Below are 14,998 nucleotides of genomic sequence, written 5' to 3'. Positions count from 1 at the left end.
TCCAGCAAGCAGTTTGTTCTGAGTAACAGCATTTACCACAGAAACTAACCCTTGTTTTCATGTAAAACACTTGGAAAAAAACCACTTGATTAAAAAATATTTTATTAGGAGTACAGTGTACCTGCAATGTACTTTATAAGGTATTTTCTGTAAATGACTACTATATAGCTCTGGGTGTTCCTGTTCATATTTCTTCAATACATTAGTAAAGTAATGAATAACACCTTTAAAAAAAACCTACATCTCTTTATTTAGGTCATAAATGTTCAAGCAGTACAACAAGTAGCTTTGGGAGAGGTTTTAATCAAAATAACTATAAAGCAGTTTTAAAGTTCAGTTATCAGTATTTCCCCTTTGTCCCCAATGAAAAATGTTTTAAACCAGAATTTTTCTTTTTAAATAAAATAAACCTGACCATGCTGTTATAACTAGTTTATTCTTTTTCTTATTTCATTTGTCTTTCCAAGTCCCCTTGCACAGTACATACATTTGGCTTTTGAACCAGTAAGCGTCAGGCTCTGCTAACTACATTTTCCTGAAAAACCCCAGCCATGGAGGCCAGCCTTGTTTTTGCATTCCATGTACATATGTACCTGTCCACCTCAATTAGAGAACACCAGTCCTGCCTGCCGGCCACCGCCAGGCTCACGGGCAGCAGCTCTGACTCCATAGTGACGGGCAGAACATGGCTTTGGCTGGGGCTGAAACATTTGAAAACAAACGTGGAAGAAAACCCACTGAACCCGATCATTTAAAGCTGCACATACAGCAACCTACCTCGGCGTTTTGGCAGGAGCATAAACCGTAGGTGTAAGGAGAAAGTGCTTCAAGTTTACTGGCTGCAGGATATTAAAAATGATAGGATCTTTTCTATAATTTAGGACTGTGAGACGTTACAGATGGATTAGGATGGGTAGCTTATGGCACTTGCATTACAGGACCAGTGAATATTTAAAAACTAGCGCACATTGCATTCCATGACCAACTGGCATATCTGTGCCTTAAACATTTATTACAACATCGTGATAAATAATATACACACTGCATCTTTTAAAATACCATATAAACCATACCTCAAGAATAGGGAGCCAGCTTCCCTACACATTATCCTACAACACGTCCCTAGCCTGTGTTTCTTTTTTATTCTAAAAACAAATTTGTAACACTGGATAACTACAGTAAGCGGCCTACACTATTACACAATTAATGCAGTATTGGCATCAGACTCGTACTAAGCCTCGCACTCAGCCAACACCGAAGTGCCAGGCGCACCGTAAGCGTTGCCTTCCTGCAGCCTGGGCTGGGCCTTTGCACCCACTTCACGTGGCATCTACCACTTGCCAGGTATCGACGTGCCACACTCGTACCAGCGGACGTAGTTAATCTGAGTCTCCCCGCCAATTTTCCCAAATTTGACAGGTTCCTGACGAACTGCCCTGAAAAACCCTGGAACAGAGAAGAGAGTTTTGTTTGCATGAAGCTTTCAGGACAGTACCATGCTTTGGTTCCCTTAGAAGTCTGCAACTAGCAATTCAAAGAATGGCTAAAGTAGTTCACCAAGCCGTTAAGGCGCCTGCCACGAGCAGCACTGTTTGCTGCCCCTACATCCATTAGCGCTCCGCAATTTTCTCACTCAAATTAAAACAAAAATGGGATGGCAGCGCCGAGGTGAAGCCTTCCTTCCCTGGAAATCCCAGCACCCTGCCGTGGGTGGTGCTGGCTGGGCACAGCCTGTGTCCCCTCTGTGCCCCCTCTGGCCATGCTGGCTTCTGGGCACAGGAGGCTGCTCCGCATTGCAAAGTGACAGTGACAAGTGGTCCTCACTGCACAGCCTTACCACTGCAGTGAACCTCAATAAAACCTGGCCACTGGGGAAAGTTTCACAGCATGTCCCCATCCTTAAATGAGAAATCATCCTCCTGCTTTCGCTGTTTTGTCTTTGACAACACACTTGGTTCCCCTTCAAACAATTGACATTAGGTTACAAATTAAAGTTAGGAATTGGGGCTCCATCCAACCCGACCATGAGGAATGTATATGTGACTGGAGCAGGCATGTGGACACATACACAAAAAATTCTGTTCTGCAGTTGAGAGATGGCATGTGATTCCCTCACAGCACTTCAGGTCAAATTTAGTAGTTAATTCAGAAATCAACCTGCTGCAACCATAACAATTGGTCTCTGTTGGTCTGTTCTTTCCTCTGTTCAGTTCATTTGCGAGAAATACAAGCTACTGAGGTATTTTGTTTGCTTGTTTTGTTGTTTGTTTTGGCTTAAAAATGAATGTAGCTCATGAGTTCACTCAAATCCAGTTGCTGAAATCAAATTGGTTTAAAATGTCTTTTAAATGGAGGTAGCAAGGTTGTTAGGTAAAAGTTCTTTAAATATTCAAATATTTTTACAAGTGTGAATCTGGTACAACTGACAAGTTTGCTGTCCTGGCAATGCAAATTGGATTCTGACCATATCTTAAGCAAAATATCTATTCAAATAGGCAGCACTGACTGGGAAGGGAAAAGCAAAAACCTCTTTAGAAGAAACTCACAAAACACATAAACAAACACCCTTCAGACCGGTCAACTACTTTGTTTTTTGGAAAAAACTAGTGAAAGACTTAGGAACTTCACGTTCATCTCCCACACCTACCTCAATGAGTTTCTGGACTCATGTGGGATGTTTTGTAAATGAAGCATAGGAAGGTTTGGTCAACACACTGATACTGTATTGGTATTTCAGAACTGAAAACTGTTTTGCTGTTTTCCTAAGTAAAATGTTCCATGACACGCTCAGCACACGTGAACATACTAGTACAGCCTACGTTCTTACCCCACAAGGAACAGCACATCTCACCCTGGCACTGCTGCCAAGCAGCAAGGCAGGAGTTCAGCTGACAGAAGTACAAATTTCTTATGCCTCAGCAATGTGTGAAAAATAGCCAGGCAGGTCAAGCTGTGTTTAGCACACCCAGTCCCATATCCACTTAGACCAGACTGGAATTTTGAGCAACCTTTTGCAATCAGTACACACAGAATTACTGCAGCATGAATTATATTTTCCAGCCATAACTGTTCAGTTTCTCATTAGTACCAAACAAGGTATTTAATGCCCAACTGATTATGTACTGTGCTTTAAATCAACCTTGCTAGTTTGAACGTATCACTTAATGCCTCTCTGCAAACTCAGATTTGTGGTTGGGTTCAAATATGTAATACCAACTGTGAATAATTTGTTGGGCTGTTTTAAACAGGAGAGAGGCTGTTTGCTACCTACCAGAACCCAAGCCATAACTGTCTTAATAAGTCATCATTGTCAAAGTTGTCAAAAACTTCTTGACCCTCTTCTGCCTGCAAAGCTGGCAGCTCCTTTCATCGCCCACCCCAGCAGTGGGCATTTAATCCACCAGCAGGAAAAAGAAACAAGCAAAGGAATTGCCAAGGTTTGCCACAGAGACCGGTGCTAGGAATTACCATCTTTGACTGGCAGATCTTCTTGCTGTCCTGTCCTTCCATCTAAGAATGAGTCTACAAATTGGCAGTGATCTTCTCCATGGCCCCTCTGGTCTCCTATGTTATAAAATTTTCCTGAAAGCAAAGAAGCAGCAAAGTTAGTGAAGGCTATTTCCAAAAACCACCAGAGGCAATGGGCTGTGCTCTTTCCTCTGTGGGGAAGCCAAGGTGAATGCTATGATTCTTTTCCTCTCAGGACCTGTAGCTGTAATTTGAACATGACATGCACGCTCCAAGTGCTCACAGCTAAGGCAAAAGTGCCCCACTCCTGGCCAAAATCTATGCCTGGACATCATTTTTCCCTCTCCTTACATTTCCTACGGTAAGGGAAATTTTTTTTACTACCAAGAACATCACCAAAAAAGCAAGTTTTGGTAGTGATTTGAATGGAAGGCAGGTCTGGTTCCCTGTCAGGAAGCCCCCAGTACCTTCAGAGATGTTTTTATAGACCACCTCCTAACATAGCCAAGGCCTGTTTAATAAATCATCATATTTTTACATGTATGTGCAAGTGATAGCCCTTAACATATAGATGACCTCGGATATTAAGTACTTATCCAGAGCATGGAGTGTGCCCATGTATTTACTTGCAGGATTGCTTAACAGGACACTTTACAGCAACTGAGTAGAAATCAAGGTCTCAAGTGTCCCATGCAGCATGTGGTGACGTTATAGGCTGTGCTTATCCTGTTAACAGCCACAGTGAAGGAGCTTTAACAGACATTTTTACTTGTTGATTTGATTTGCAAGACATTTGTAAAATTCAGTTCAGAAGGTGGAGGAGAGCATGCTACATTCTCTTCCCAAACCTGGGACAGAAGCCTTTGTAGATAAACTTACTATTACTTCTAATCTTCTTTCCCAGCACTTAGTTCTCAATATGTTCAGCCTTTGGTTGAGACGTTGAAAGGAAAGGTGAGAGCTCTTAGAAAAAGGCTCAGATTGCAGATATAAGCTAAGCAGAAAGTTCAGTCACTCATTAGATACTGGGTGTCCTGGAGCCTCGAAACTCTGCCATTTGAGAGGTAGTGGGGTAGGTTATAATACTGCTCCCAAAGAGCAATTAATGAAAGAGCAGCCTACCAATAAACTCCAATGTTTATGTGATCTGAGCAATACTTTGCCAAAATTTCTCACCTCCAGTTGATGGCCTCCGTGCATGTGGCTCTTCTCTAGCTTTACAAAATTATTTATTGCTAATCTAGCATGTCTAGTTGCAGACATGGGGTTTTTTTCCATAGGAGAACTGGTCAGAGGGAGCTCCTCTCAGCAATTATTTGCTCTGAAATTAAGAACATTCTGACTGCCTAAAAAAGCCCCCCTTTTTTTTTTTTTTCACAGCTGTTGAAGGTCACACAGAATTAATTTTTTTTCCTTCCCTCAATAAATACTTATTTTTAGGTGGCCTGCTTTTCTGGAATGCCTACAGCGACTGCTCTGGAGGACTGTTAAATGAGGTCAGCAGTGGATGCTGGTTTATAGAACAGTCCTGGCATGTGTAACAGAGATCAGTTTTTCTCCATAAGAGAGAGAATAAGCCAGATATTTTAATGGCTAACACCAGAACAGTAACTTGGAGATATACACATACTCTTCTGGCCCACAGCTTAACCTATGCATAACTCAAACAATTGATATTCATATATTAGCAGCATTCTCAGTGACTATTACATTCTCACAGCCCAATTATTTCCATAATAAGAAAAGTACACTTAACACTATTTAGCTAACAAATAACTGGTTTTCTGTTTTGGGGACAGCAATTCTAGCACAAAGTAAACTTTTTTCCCCAGTGTTCCCTTGTAGGTGGCCTTTCAATCCTACACACAAAGTTTGTTTTATACATTATAAATTCCACAGCACTAGAAGAATAACTTCACGCTAAAAAACAATGCAAAGATACAGTTGTTGCCTGCCTCATACAACAGCGTTTGGACAATGCACCCTAGGCAATTTCAAGGCAGTGGCACTGCTTCAACAGCAAAGCTTTGGATGATTTTTCAGCGTCCAGGGGAATTCAGAGCTCAGTGCAGCCCTGCAGTGTTGGCACACACGGTCCAGCTGGCTGGTGCTTGCAGGGACGCTTCCGCTGGTCTCGGGGGCACGGCGAGGCGAGGTGGCCGTGGAACACATCAGAACAGAGCTTGGCTTCAAATGGGAAAACTTCTCACTCGCACACAGAGGCCTCACTTAGCAAACGGGCGAAAAGCAGCTTTCCTTCTACATAAATATTTCACTTCTTTTAAATATTGTGACAACTGGTCAGCACTGGTTGTAACAATTCAAGTGCAAGAACCAGGCTTAGCAAGTATAATGAATACAGTGTGTCTACCTCATCTTTTTCCAGTGAGGTTAAACCATCACCCCGCCAGCAAGAACAAAAACAATCTAATGAAAATAGGAAAATGGGCTCCTGATATCAAACTTTTCTTCTCCGATTGGAGTAGCTTTCACTGCAGTGTTAATTCACTTGATTTAGAGCTGAAGTCTAGTCCTGCTAGATTAGCACTGCTATTTCCTCTGCTGGCTGGTTTTGGGACACATCATGCCTCATTGCCAGTGCTTGTCATTTGATCACAGCTGCTTAGTACAGAAACAGTTGAATGAATGATACATCTGTTCAAAACATTCTCTTTTATTCACATAATTACTAAGATATTATTTACATACAGAGCATTGTGCTTACTATTAATGACGAGCCTTTCCATCCTTGTTTGCTCTTCAGAGAACGGTGCCGGATGCAAGGCAGGGAAGCTTAAAATTACAGCAGTGTGGGCTGCCCTATACTCCCCTGCTCTTTTCCTTCCATGTTCCTTCCATGGAGCCCAGAGCCCTGCTCCAGCGAGGTGCTGAGCCCAGAGATGGGGCAACTTTAGGTTATGAAAGTGGATTCTCCCAGCCACAGTCTCTCCTAGCTAATTCAATGTGATGTGTTTAACACACTTATCTGACTTGCACTCAAAAGGAATTTCCCACACATCTTTGTGCTCAGATGCCATCCTAATGCCATCACAGAGCTGTCTGTGATAAAGAGATCTCACACAGAAGAGAGCCAGGAGCTTGGGATGCATTATAAGAAGTGAAGATATTTCTTAATGTAGCAGATACAGCTTGCACACGCTGTATAAAACACAAAGATCTCCTATCAACTAACTGAAAAACACTTCTCTCAGGCTGTTTCCCCAGCATGTGTCACCTGATTCAGATCTTAAACACATCACACTTAATTGGTCTTAAAACACCAAACAAAACTTGAGACTGTAAGGCCAGGAAGTTTCCCTTAGTAATAAAATGTAATATGAAGAAAACAAACAGGTGGGGAAAAAAGATCGTAAGTGAAAAACATAATGAGAAAAATCGTAGAAAATGAGAAAAATGAGAGATCGTAATGAGAAAAACAAAAGAAAAATGTCAAAGCAGGTGAGTAAAACCTGTTGACTAAAGTAATGTATTTATAAGCCTCCCAGTAGTGAAGTAACCAGATGTTTACCGAAAGAGATGGGAACGACAGGCGTAATCCTGGTCTAAAATGAGGTCCTGATCCTCTAATTAATAAGTATTCCAGGCTACCCTTTAATTACCAATTTGGCTGTTTTACAATAGATGCTATTCACTCTGATCTTTATCAGTTTTCTGTATGATCCCCAGTATATGACCAGGTATTTAAAATCAGATGATTACCACAGAAAGCTTCCTTTGTAGTCTGAAAGTTCAGTATCAAACATATCAATGATTACTGAGCACAAGCAGATAACTGTTTATGATTAATCTGTGGACTAAATTAAACAATTCTGATCACACTTCAGCAGAGCTCATCTTGTTAAACCTCTTATTTGGGGAACCATAATATCTTTCAGGGATATATAATGTGGACAGCATTGATTTTAATGCTTCTTACCTGTAAGTGAATCACTGAGGTATATCTTGTATCTCAAAGAATTGCACAGCTGCACACCTACAAACTTCTTATACCAAGTCCTCTTTACGTATTTTTTGCCTTTGCATTCTGAATATGTGTCTGAATTGAATGGGATTTCAGTCCAGATAGCATCTTTCCCCACTGTAGGAGAGGAAAAAAGAGGCTGAAATGTGATGCTGCATAAAAAATTACACACAAATACATTTGAATAGCTAGAGTTAGAAACCTTGATGAAGCAGAATGTACCACGACACCTGTATTTTGAACATGAGAAATATTTCAGGGAAGCACCAAAGTATGCTGTGAACCCCTCCTGCTGTCCTCTGGTGCAGGTTTGGAATAGGTTCATTCTAGGACCTTGTAAGGGGGACAACATTTGTGTTGGAAAACCTCATTTACGAAGTGTGTGATACTGTCACCATTCTTCAGTGCGTTCAAGCCAACAATCAACTTGTAGCAAACTGGGATCTAACAAAAATACATATAAAAATTAAGTGCCATTAATTATGTGGAGAAAAATGGTGCCCCAGTGCTTGTCAGAGTGAAAGTGATGTCTATTACAAATACAAAAGGCAGCCCATTTGCTTGAATGATCTCAGCTTTTCTTCAAAAGCTCAGTCCACCTTCCATCAAGGACAGCAAGAGTCTTGCAAGTGGCCTAAAGCAGAGCTAGATCAAACTTTCTGAAGCAGAAAATTTTCCTAAAATGCAAACACAGCTAAATAGAACCCTTTGAGTTGTGCTCTGTTAACTCACTTAAAAAGTGTGGAGCAGCTTATTCGTTTTGCAGAGCTTTCTTTGCTTTAATGACAAGGTTGAGAAAATATGAGGCTGTCCTTGGCTCATTTGTGGACATTGGTTTGAAGCCATCCCATCTGCCATGGGAGCTCCACATCACGTTGATTGCCTTATGCTCAGGTAAACAAGCAGCCTTGCATGAATTCCTTAGCAGGGGAATGGGTGGAAGGAGTGAAATTGTGTGTGAATGCTGTTTGATTCTGTAACTCATCCAGCTGGTGTAGCACAGCCACCCTCCTCCTCAGATTCTGCTATCTCATTTCTGAAAATACTGCTGATTAGATTTATATATAAAACACTTACTTGAAATTGGCTCACTCACTCTTGGGTCCGCTGAGGGAAGAAAACAAACATTCAGTCAGACACTGTAAAATGAACGTTCCCAATAATTCGATGGAAAAGCATTGGTAAGTGATTTTTTACAGCTGATGTAAGCTGTAATTTGTGAAACAGAAAGAGTTTTGGAAGCAAAGTTAACTTTTGTATTAAATTAAATTAGAAGAAATATATTTCTTATGTGAAACTCCAGTATCAGTGAGCTTTTAACAATTTTACTTATGGGACAACATCAGCCAATCAGAGTTCTAGTAAAAACAAGAGTTTAAACCTGTAACGAGCAAACCCCAATTGTACTGCGTCTTATTAAAATTTCAATTTCAAAACCTGAATAATAAAAAGGGCACATCTGTAATACTTGCCACAAAAAACTTGGCTTTGAAAGCCCAGATGTGAGAAATGGATGTGTGCAATTATGAAAAAACAAAACTGGATGCTTGATTTGTCCAAACTAAATAGGAGACAGAACATAAGCCTTGTCATTCATGAAAACTGTACTTGGCGCAAACATTTTTTTTCACTTTTAACAATCTAGGATTACAGAGAGTGTATTCAGAGTTTTTAAATATGTGTGGCATAGTCTGCACTCCTCCCTGAGTAATACTTTACTCAGCCAAAATTCTCATCCATCAGTGACAGCACTAGTTGAGGACTGTTAAATTATTACACCTGGCTCAAAACACAGACTGAGGAAGTCCTTTTAAAAAGGCTAAATCCATTTTGTGTTTTATGCGGTCTTTCAGTACTACCAAGCAATAAACACTTCTGCACAAAAGATGGCATCTTGCTTGCCTAAAGTCAACAAAGCAGCTGTAGTTAACCTTGAGCGGAGCAAGAATAGGGAAAGCAAAAGCACTCTGATTCTCACCTCTGAGTCAGAGAGAACTTGACTTGGGAACCAACCAATGGCCAAAACAGGCTTGTATACACCTCTTAGACAGTTTCACTGGAGAGTAAACAGGATGGAAGGGGACCTACTGGGACACTGACTTTTCACAACAGCTCTTTCTCAATCCTTACTTCAGCCAAACAACATCACGGTTTAGAGCAGCCTTATTGGACAGGTAGCAAAAGCACCTATGAATACACCCGCCCAAAAAAACCCTAATGTTCCCCATCCAAAAGCTGTTAATGAGTTAGATAGATGCAATAAGCTCAGGAATATAAATCTTAAATGACTGAGCCTTCTCTAAGGATGAAGTCATCTTTTTCGCAATGAATACCAGACAAACCCTCTGTGTTCCTGCTTTTTCTCTTGCCGTCTGTCCATCTTATATCCTCACCCAACACAGTTCTGATCCCAGGCTGACTTTCCAGGCACGGTGGTAAAAAGCCAGTCAGGAGGCAGTAAAGAGCAAGATTTAACAACCAAAATGGAGTGAGAGAGCCCTTCTTTCATGCATTCCACATGGGTACTAAATGATGGTCTGATCTTTGGAAGTTCTTACCTGACTCGGTACTGAATGCCACAACATTGCTACTTGGGCCTTCGCCAAGAGGGTTCCTAGGTTTCACGTGGAATTCATAACTGGGGAATAAAATAGAAGAGATGAAAAGTTTGGAAACTAAGCATTCTTGAATATTCTGGAGCCAGCAAGTAGCACACACATTGGTGATACTCCCCTTCTGGAGACGAACGAAAACACCCAATTTCTTGCCGCAAAACCACTGAGACGTTTTTGGTCCTACCTGCTTAAGGCCTGAACTGAACACAAAATTAACCAGTACTTCTGATAATTCTTTGCACACATAAGAGTAATATTTGATTTAATTCACCACTGATTTGTCTGTCTCATCTCACACAGCAGTTTCAGTTCTGGCAAAGGGAGCAAGTTCAGATGAGGCCTGAAGCAACCTAATAAGCAGACACTGAGTAAAGGACATTGCTATTTATTTGTACTTTTTGCTTTCTTAAGAGCACAAGCCTCCAATTCAATGCCTGTCAGGCCCACCAACAGTGACAGACAGGACCAGTAGTGAAACATAGGGCAAGTCTTCCAGGACAGGAGCTCAGCCAAGGCAAAGATCCAATTGCATGAATATATGTTAATAGTAAATATACGAAGCAATGAAAAGACACTGTATGGAGTCTCTTTTGCATGTTTTTTTTACTGATGTGTCACAACACCAGCCTGTGCTGCAGTTATCTCATGATCCCTTTTCATCACCGTGTTGGGAACCAAACTGTGAAAACAGAACACGACTGAAGAAAAAAATCCACACCAGCCTCCTCCTCTCAAGCCTCCCCCACCTCTCAGTGCTTGATTAACAGTGGAATTGCCATGTACAGAGGGACATCTCCCATGCTCTGAGCACAACCATGCTGAATCTCTCACAGCACAGAGCGTCTCCTCATCAGCGACAGGGAGACACAGGACACGAGTCAAAGGGACTGCAGGCCTGGAAAATGGGCCTCAGATTAGAAGCTCTACTTTTTCTCTAAACACAGAAGAAAATGGGAGTCCCAGAAGTGGGCAACTGAACATTCAGCTCTTGACTGGAGCAGGATCATTCACCAATGATAACACTGGTAGCTCCTGAAAAACATAGCACTGTAACGTACTGCTGGAATCGTTTCCAAACAGCAATTTTCTAAAGAAAGAAAACCCCCATACCACACTCTGCACAGTTGGAAATTCGTAAACTACATTTGCAATTCCCCCAGAAGAATAATTCAATCCAAACTTTGGATTACCTCTCATTCCTCTTTGGCTCCTGCAAAACCTGAGCTAATTAACCTCAGTGGAGTATTCATGCAGTACCAAGCAACTGTTTTCCATCCACTGTACTTCTAAGACAATATTTAACTTTAAAACTGCTTACTTAAGCAATTGCCTTTATTTCTAGGGTTTTCTTTTCTTTTTGAGGGAAGTCTATACCAATATAGACTGGTATTCTGAACAGATACATTGTGGAAAATCATGGATATTGCTAAGAGAAATGGCTTGTTTTGAGCTGAAGAAAGTCTATTTGGAGAAATCTTGACATTTATTTAAACATGCTAAAAGAGCATTTGGAACTACCCATATTACCCCATGGTAGGAGGGAGACATTAACTAAATAATCAATTTAAGAAATTTATAAATCTTCATTATCAACTTCAAATTGCTTAAACAAAAACATGCTTTTAAAAATAGGACCTGAGAAGTTAGTATTACTACTGGCCACGTTGTACAGTAACTTTTTTGGGTAAGAAGTATTCTTATCTGGTAGGAAAGGTCATAATATAGAGAACAGTAGCAAAGCAGTTGGAGATTCTTTCTGAAGAATCGCTGAAGCATAAACAAAGATTTCCTAATATATTTGGGGCCTTAAAGTAATAGCTAGCTGATACATTTTAAAAAATGTCAAAATTAATCCACACCTAGAGATAAGACTGCAAAGAAGTTTTCTTGCTTCCTTCACAGGAGGAGCGCCTTATCTACAGCTGTTATTGGAATTGTGATCATCAAGATGGAATGTTCTATTGCTTTATGGGCAATTTATGGTTTGATCTCACCAGTAACAATAATCAGTTTTTGTCCCTTTGTATGTATTTTGATGATTTTTGAATATATTGTTCTTAATAGCTGATATGCCCTACTGATTCTTCAGAGGAATCAGTCCTGTTCCCAAAAATCTTTAGTTTATGAACTTGGACTCATCAATTCTCTAATTCCAAAAAGACAAAAACAAGAACTGAAGGATATTTTCCAAGCACTGTTTTTCAAATTGTGGTTTAGAGATCACTAGGTTCTCTGCAAAAAACCAAACCACAGCTTGGAATACTAGGGCAGAATTTAAATAAAGAACTAAAATCTACAGATAGAGATTTCAGCTTATGTAAACATATAAAGAAAATTGGAGGAAAGGAAAATAATAAAGAAATGTCCAAAGTTTAGCTCAGTCAATAAGGGAAACCTCATATTAATAATGTTAAAAGGAAATTTTAGAAGCTAAAATACATGCAATTGTACAGTTCTGTGGTATGTGTTTTTACAAGCATCACAGGGTCCTTTCCTCTGCCAATTTCAATCCTAAAACAATACCAGTGGCTTCCACAGTACAAAAATAACAGGGTTCAGGCCCCTTTTGGAGATGAAGAGAATTAGCTAGTTGACAGAACACTGAAAAGGAGAGAAAGGAAACGTCGGACTGGGATCACAATATGACATAGTTTACGGTAATTTTAAAGCTGTGCTGTGGCTGTTTTAATAGAAGACAATCTAAAGTCTTCCTTTTTGTGTGTTAGGTGAAAGATCTGAAAAACATAAATAAAATGGTGAAAAAAGGGTACCATCTGCACTATTATGCACTCCTATAGAAACCAAAAGGAAGGGGAAAAATGCTTAGAGTTTCAAGAAGAATGTAGGGCAAAATTAATCAAGGGGAATAGTAAAGCTATAGAATAGATATCCCATGTCTGCTGCTTAGTTAGACTTACTAATGAGAAGCTGGAGTCTATATTCCATCTTTAAATCTGCCTGCCTAATATACCAAAACCTCTGTTATCCTATGTAAGCAGCAATCTAAAGCATCCCACCCTTAACACCTATAAGATTGCTATCCTACAAACTTTCGTAGGCCAGGCCTTCCAGATCTTCCCAAACTCTGTAAGACAGTAAAAGTCCCTGTGCAGATTAAACGAACTTGACTTACAGTAACTACTACTTGGAGTGTATTTTTCCACCACAGGAAATCACTGTACCACACGGAACTCTGGCAAATACTGCTGCTCCTGCATTTCTCAAATCATGTAAAAGGAGAAGCTTGAAGATTGCAGAACCAAAAATAGGTGAAGCGAGATTTTCACCAAAATAGGAGACCTGGAGCAGCTGAGTACAGTCCTGGGACTTTAGGTCTGTTGCTGTGGAGATGCTGGTATTGGATGGCAATTGTGCAGGGCTCTGTGCATGGGGCTCCTCTGTCTCTGCAGAGCGTGCTTGGATGGCAGTGTGACCAGGAAAGAAAGAGAAAGAGAGCAAGAAAGCGAGAAAGAAAGCGAGAAAGAAAGCGAGAAAGAAAGCGAGAAAGAAAGCGAGAAAGAAAGCGAGAAAGAAAGCGAGAAAGAAAGAGAGAAAGAAAGAGAGAAAGAAAGAGAGAAAGAAAGAGAGAAAGAAAGAGAGAAAGAAAGAGAGAGGGAGAAGGAACTGCTATTCTTATTTGAGTAATCATTTGCCTAGCAAAGTTGGAGGAAGGGCTAAGAGAAATGGGAAACACTTATCCATGAACCCTGATATCAGCAGCAATTTATTACAGTATCTGTTATTTTTTAAATAAAACACATGGAAACCTCCAGCATTTTTCTGCCACTTTCTGAATTTTGCTGCATTGAAGCTTTTTTTGTAATCCCTATCTTGTGACCCTTGCTGTTAACAAAAGCTAAACTCTCTGCATTGATAGAGGTTTCCTTGGGTTTTTCCCTGTATGTGATTAGAACATTTGGATGCTAACTACAATACAAAACAATATTAGATAAAGGTGATTAACAGCCTTGGGACACAATCTAACCCAAAAAATCCAATAGAAACCACTGAAAACATTTTCAAAAAATACAAGACTATATTTGAAATCACCAAAATAATTAATGGGGAAACAGATCAGTAACCTAATGGGAAGTTAGACAAAACTGTGAAATGCAAGCACCACAGACTTTTTGTTTGTTATATAATACTCTTTTTCTACACCAGTAGGCTGGTGGGACATGTCCTCCAATCTCAAACTTCCCAGATCTATTTGCAACAAGTCAATATTTTTCTTTACTACCTTCCAATTACAAACGTGCATGAGAACAGTTTTCAGCAGTCTTCAGGCTCTTTTTTGAAGGCTTGCATAGAAATTTGGGCTGTAAAACTTCCTGGACACTATGGTGTACACTATGGGCTTCAGTGCCCTTAAGCAAACCACCAGAATGAAAGAGAAAATGTACACTGAATAAAAAAGAAAAGTTCCAAGATAGGGCAGGGATACAGAAATAAGAACGAAATATTTTGGCAGAGAAACTAGCAGAAATAACAAAAAATCTCATTGGAAAAAAACCCCAAACAACATCTGCATTTAATATTTTAGGCTAGGAAAGTCCATGAAAAAAACTACAGGTCAGTGAAAGCAATTTTTTTCCAAGGAGCGTATGCAGAGGAACACCATTATTACTACACAAGAGATGGAATTAAGACAACAAAAACCACAGTAAGCCCATTTCTATCTCAGGTCTCTCAATGTTTATTGCAAAGAAGCAGGTCAAGGAGAAAAATACCGGAAATTGTGGATAATAACCTTATCTTGACTCACATATGGGAGATCTTGCTTGACTATTAACATAGGAGAAGTTACTGCAATGCTTTCTTACGAAGTGCAGTTCTAACGTAAAACAAGGAAAGAGCATAGTCCTGGGTGTGCCAGTGGTACTCGCATTGGGAGTCCCAATGTGAGCAGCCTTTTAAGGAAACTCAGGAACAG

The 14,998-nt window shown here is 40.2% G+C and overlaps 1 protein-coding gene across 22 annotated transcripts in view; it reads right to left on the bottom strand.

Moving 5' to 3' along the window:
* Positions 1–109: 109 nt before the first annotated feature.
* Positions 110–14,998, bottom strand: part of ABI3BP (ABI family member 3 binding protein) — a 183,447-nt gene continuing 168,558 nt past the window's right edge. For all 22 annotated transcript variants that reach the window (XM_058424358.1, XM_058424389.1, XM_058424398.1 and 19 more), the window contains 5 exons: positions 10,009–10,088; positions 8,528–8,557; positions 7,406–7,567; positions 3,469–3,582; positions 110–1,446 (listed from right to left, as the gene is read on the bottom strand). In XM_058424358.1, the coding sequence (XP_058280341.1) occupies positions 1,331–1,446; positions 3,469–3,582; positions 7,406–7,567; positions 8,528–8,557; positions 10,009–10,088 (502 nt within the window). In that variant the 3' untranslated portion in view covers positions 110–1,330. The remainder of the gene's footprint in view (positions 1,447–3,468; positions 3,583–7,405; positions 7,568–8,527; positions 8,558–10,008; positions 10,089–14,998) is intronic.

This window comes from Hirundo rustica, chromosome 2 (genome assembly GCF_015227805.2).
Source record: "Hirundo rustica isolate bHirRus1 chromosome 2, bHirRus1.pri.v3, whole genome shotgun sequence".
NCBI classification, from domain to species: Eukaryota; Metazoa; Chordata; class Aves; order Passeriformes; family Hirundinidae; genus Hirundo; species Hirundo rustica.
The sequence above is the reverse complement of the archived record's forward strand: the minus strand, read 5'-3'. Positions and strand labels throughout refer to the sequence as shown.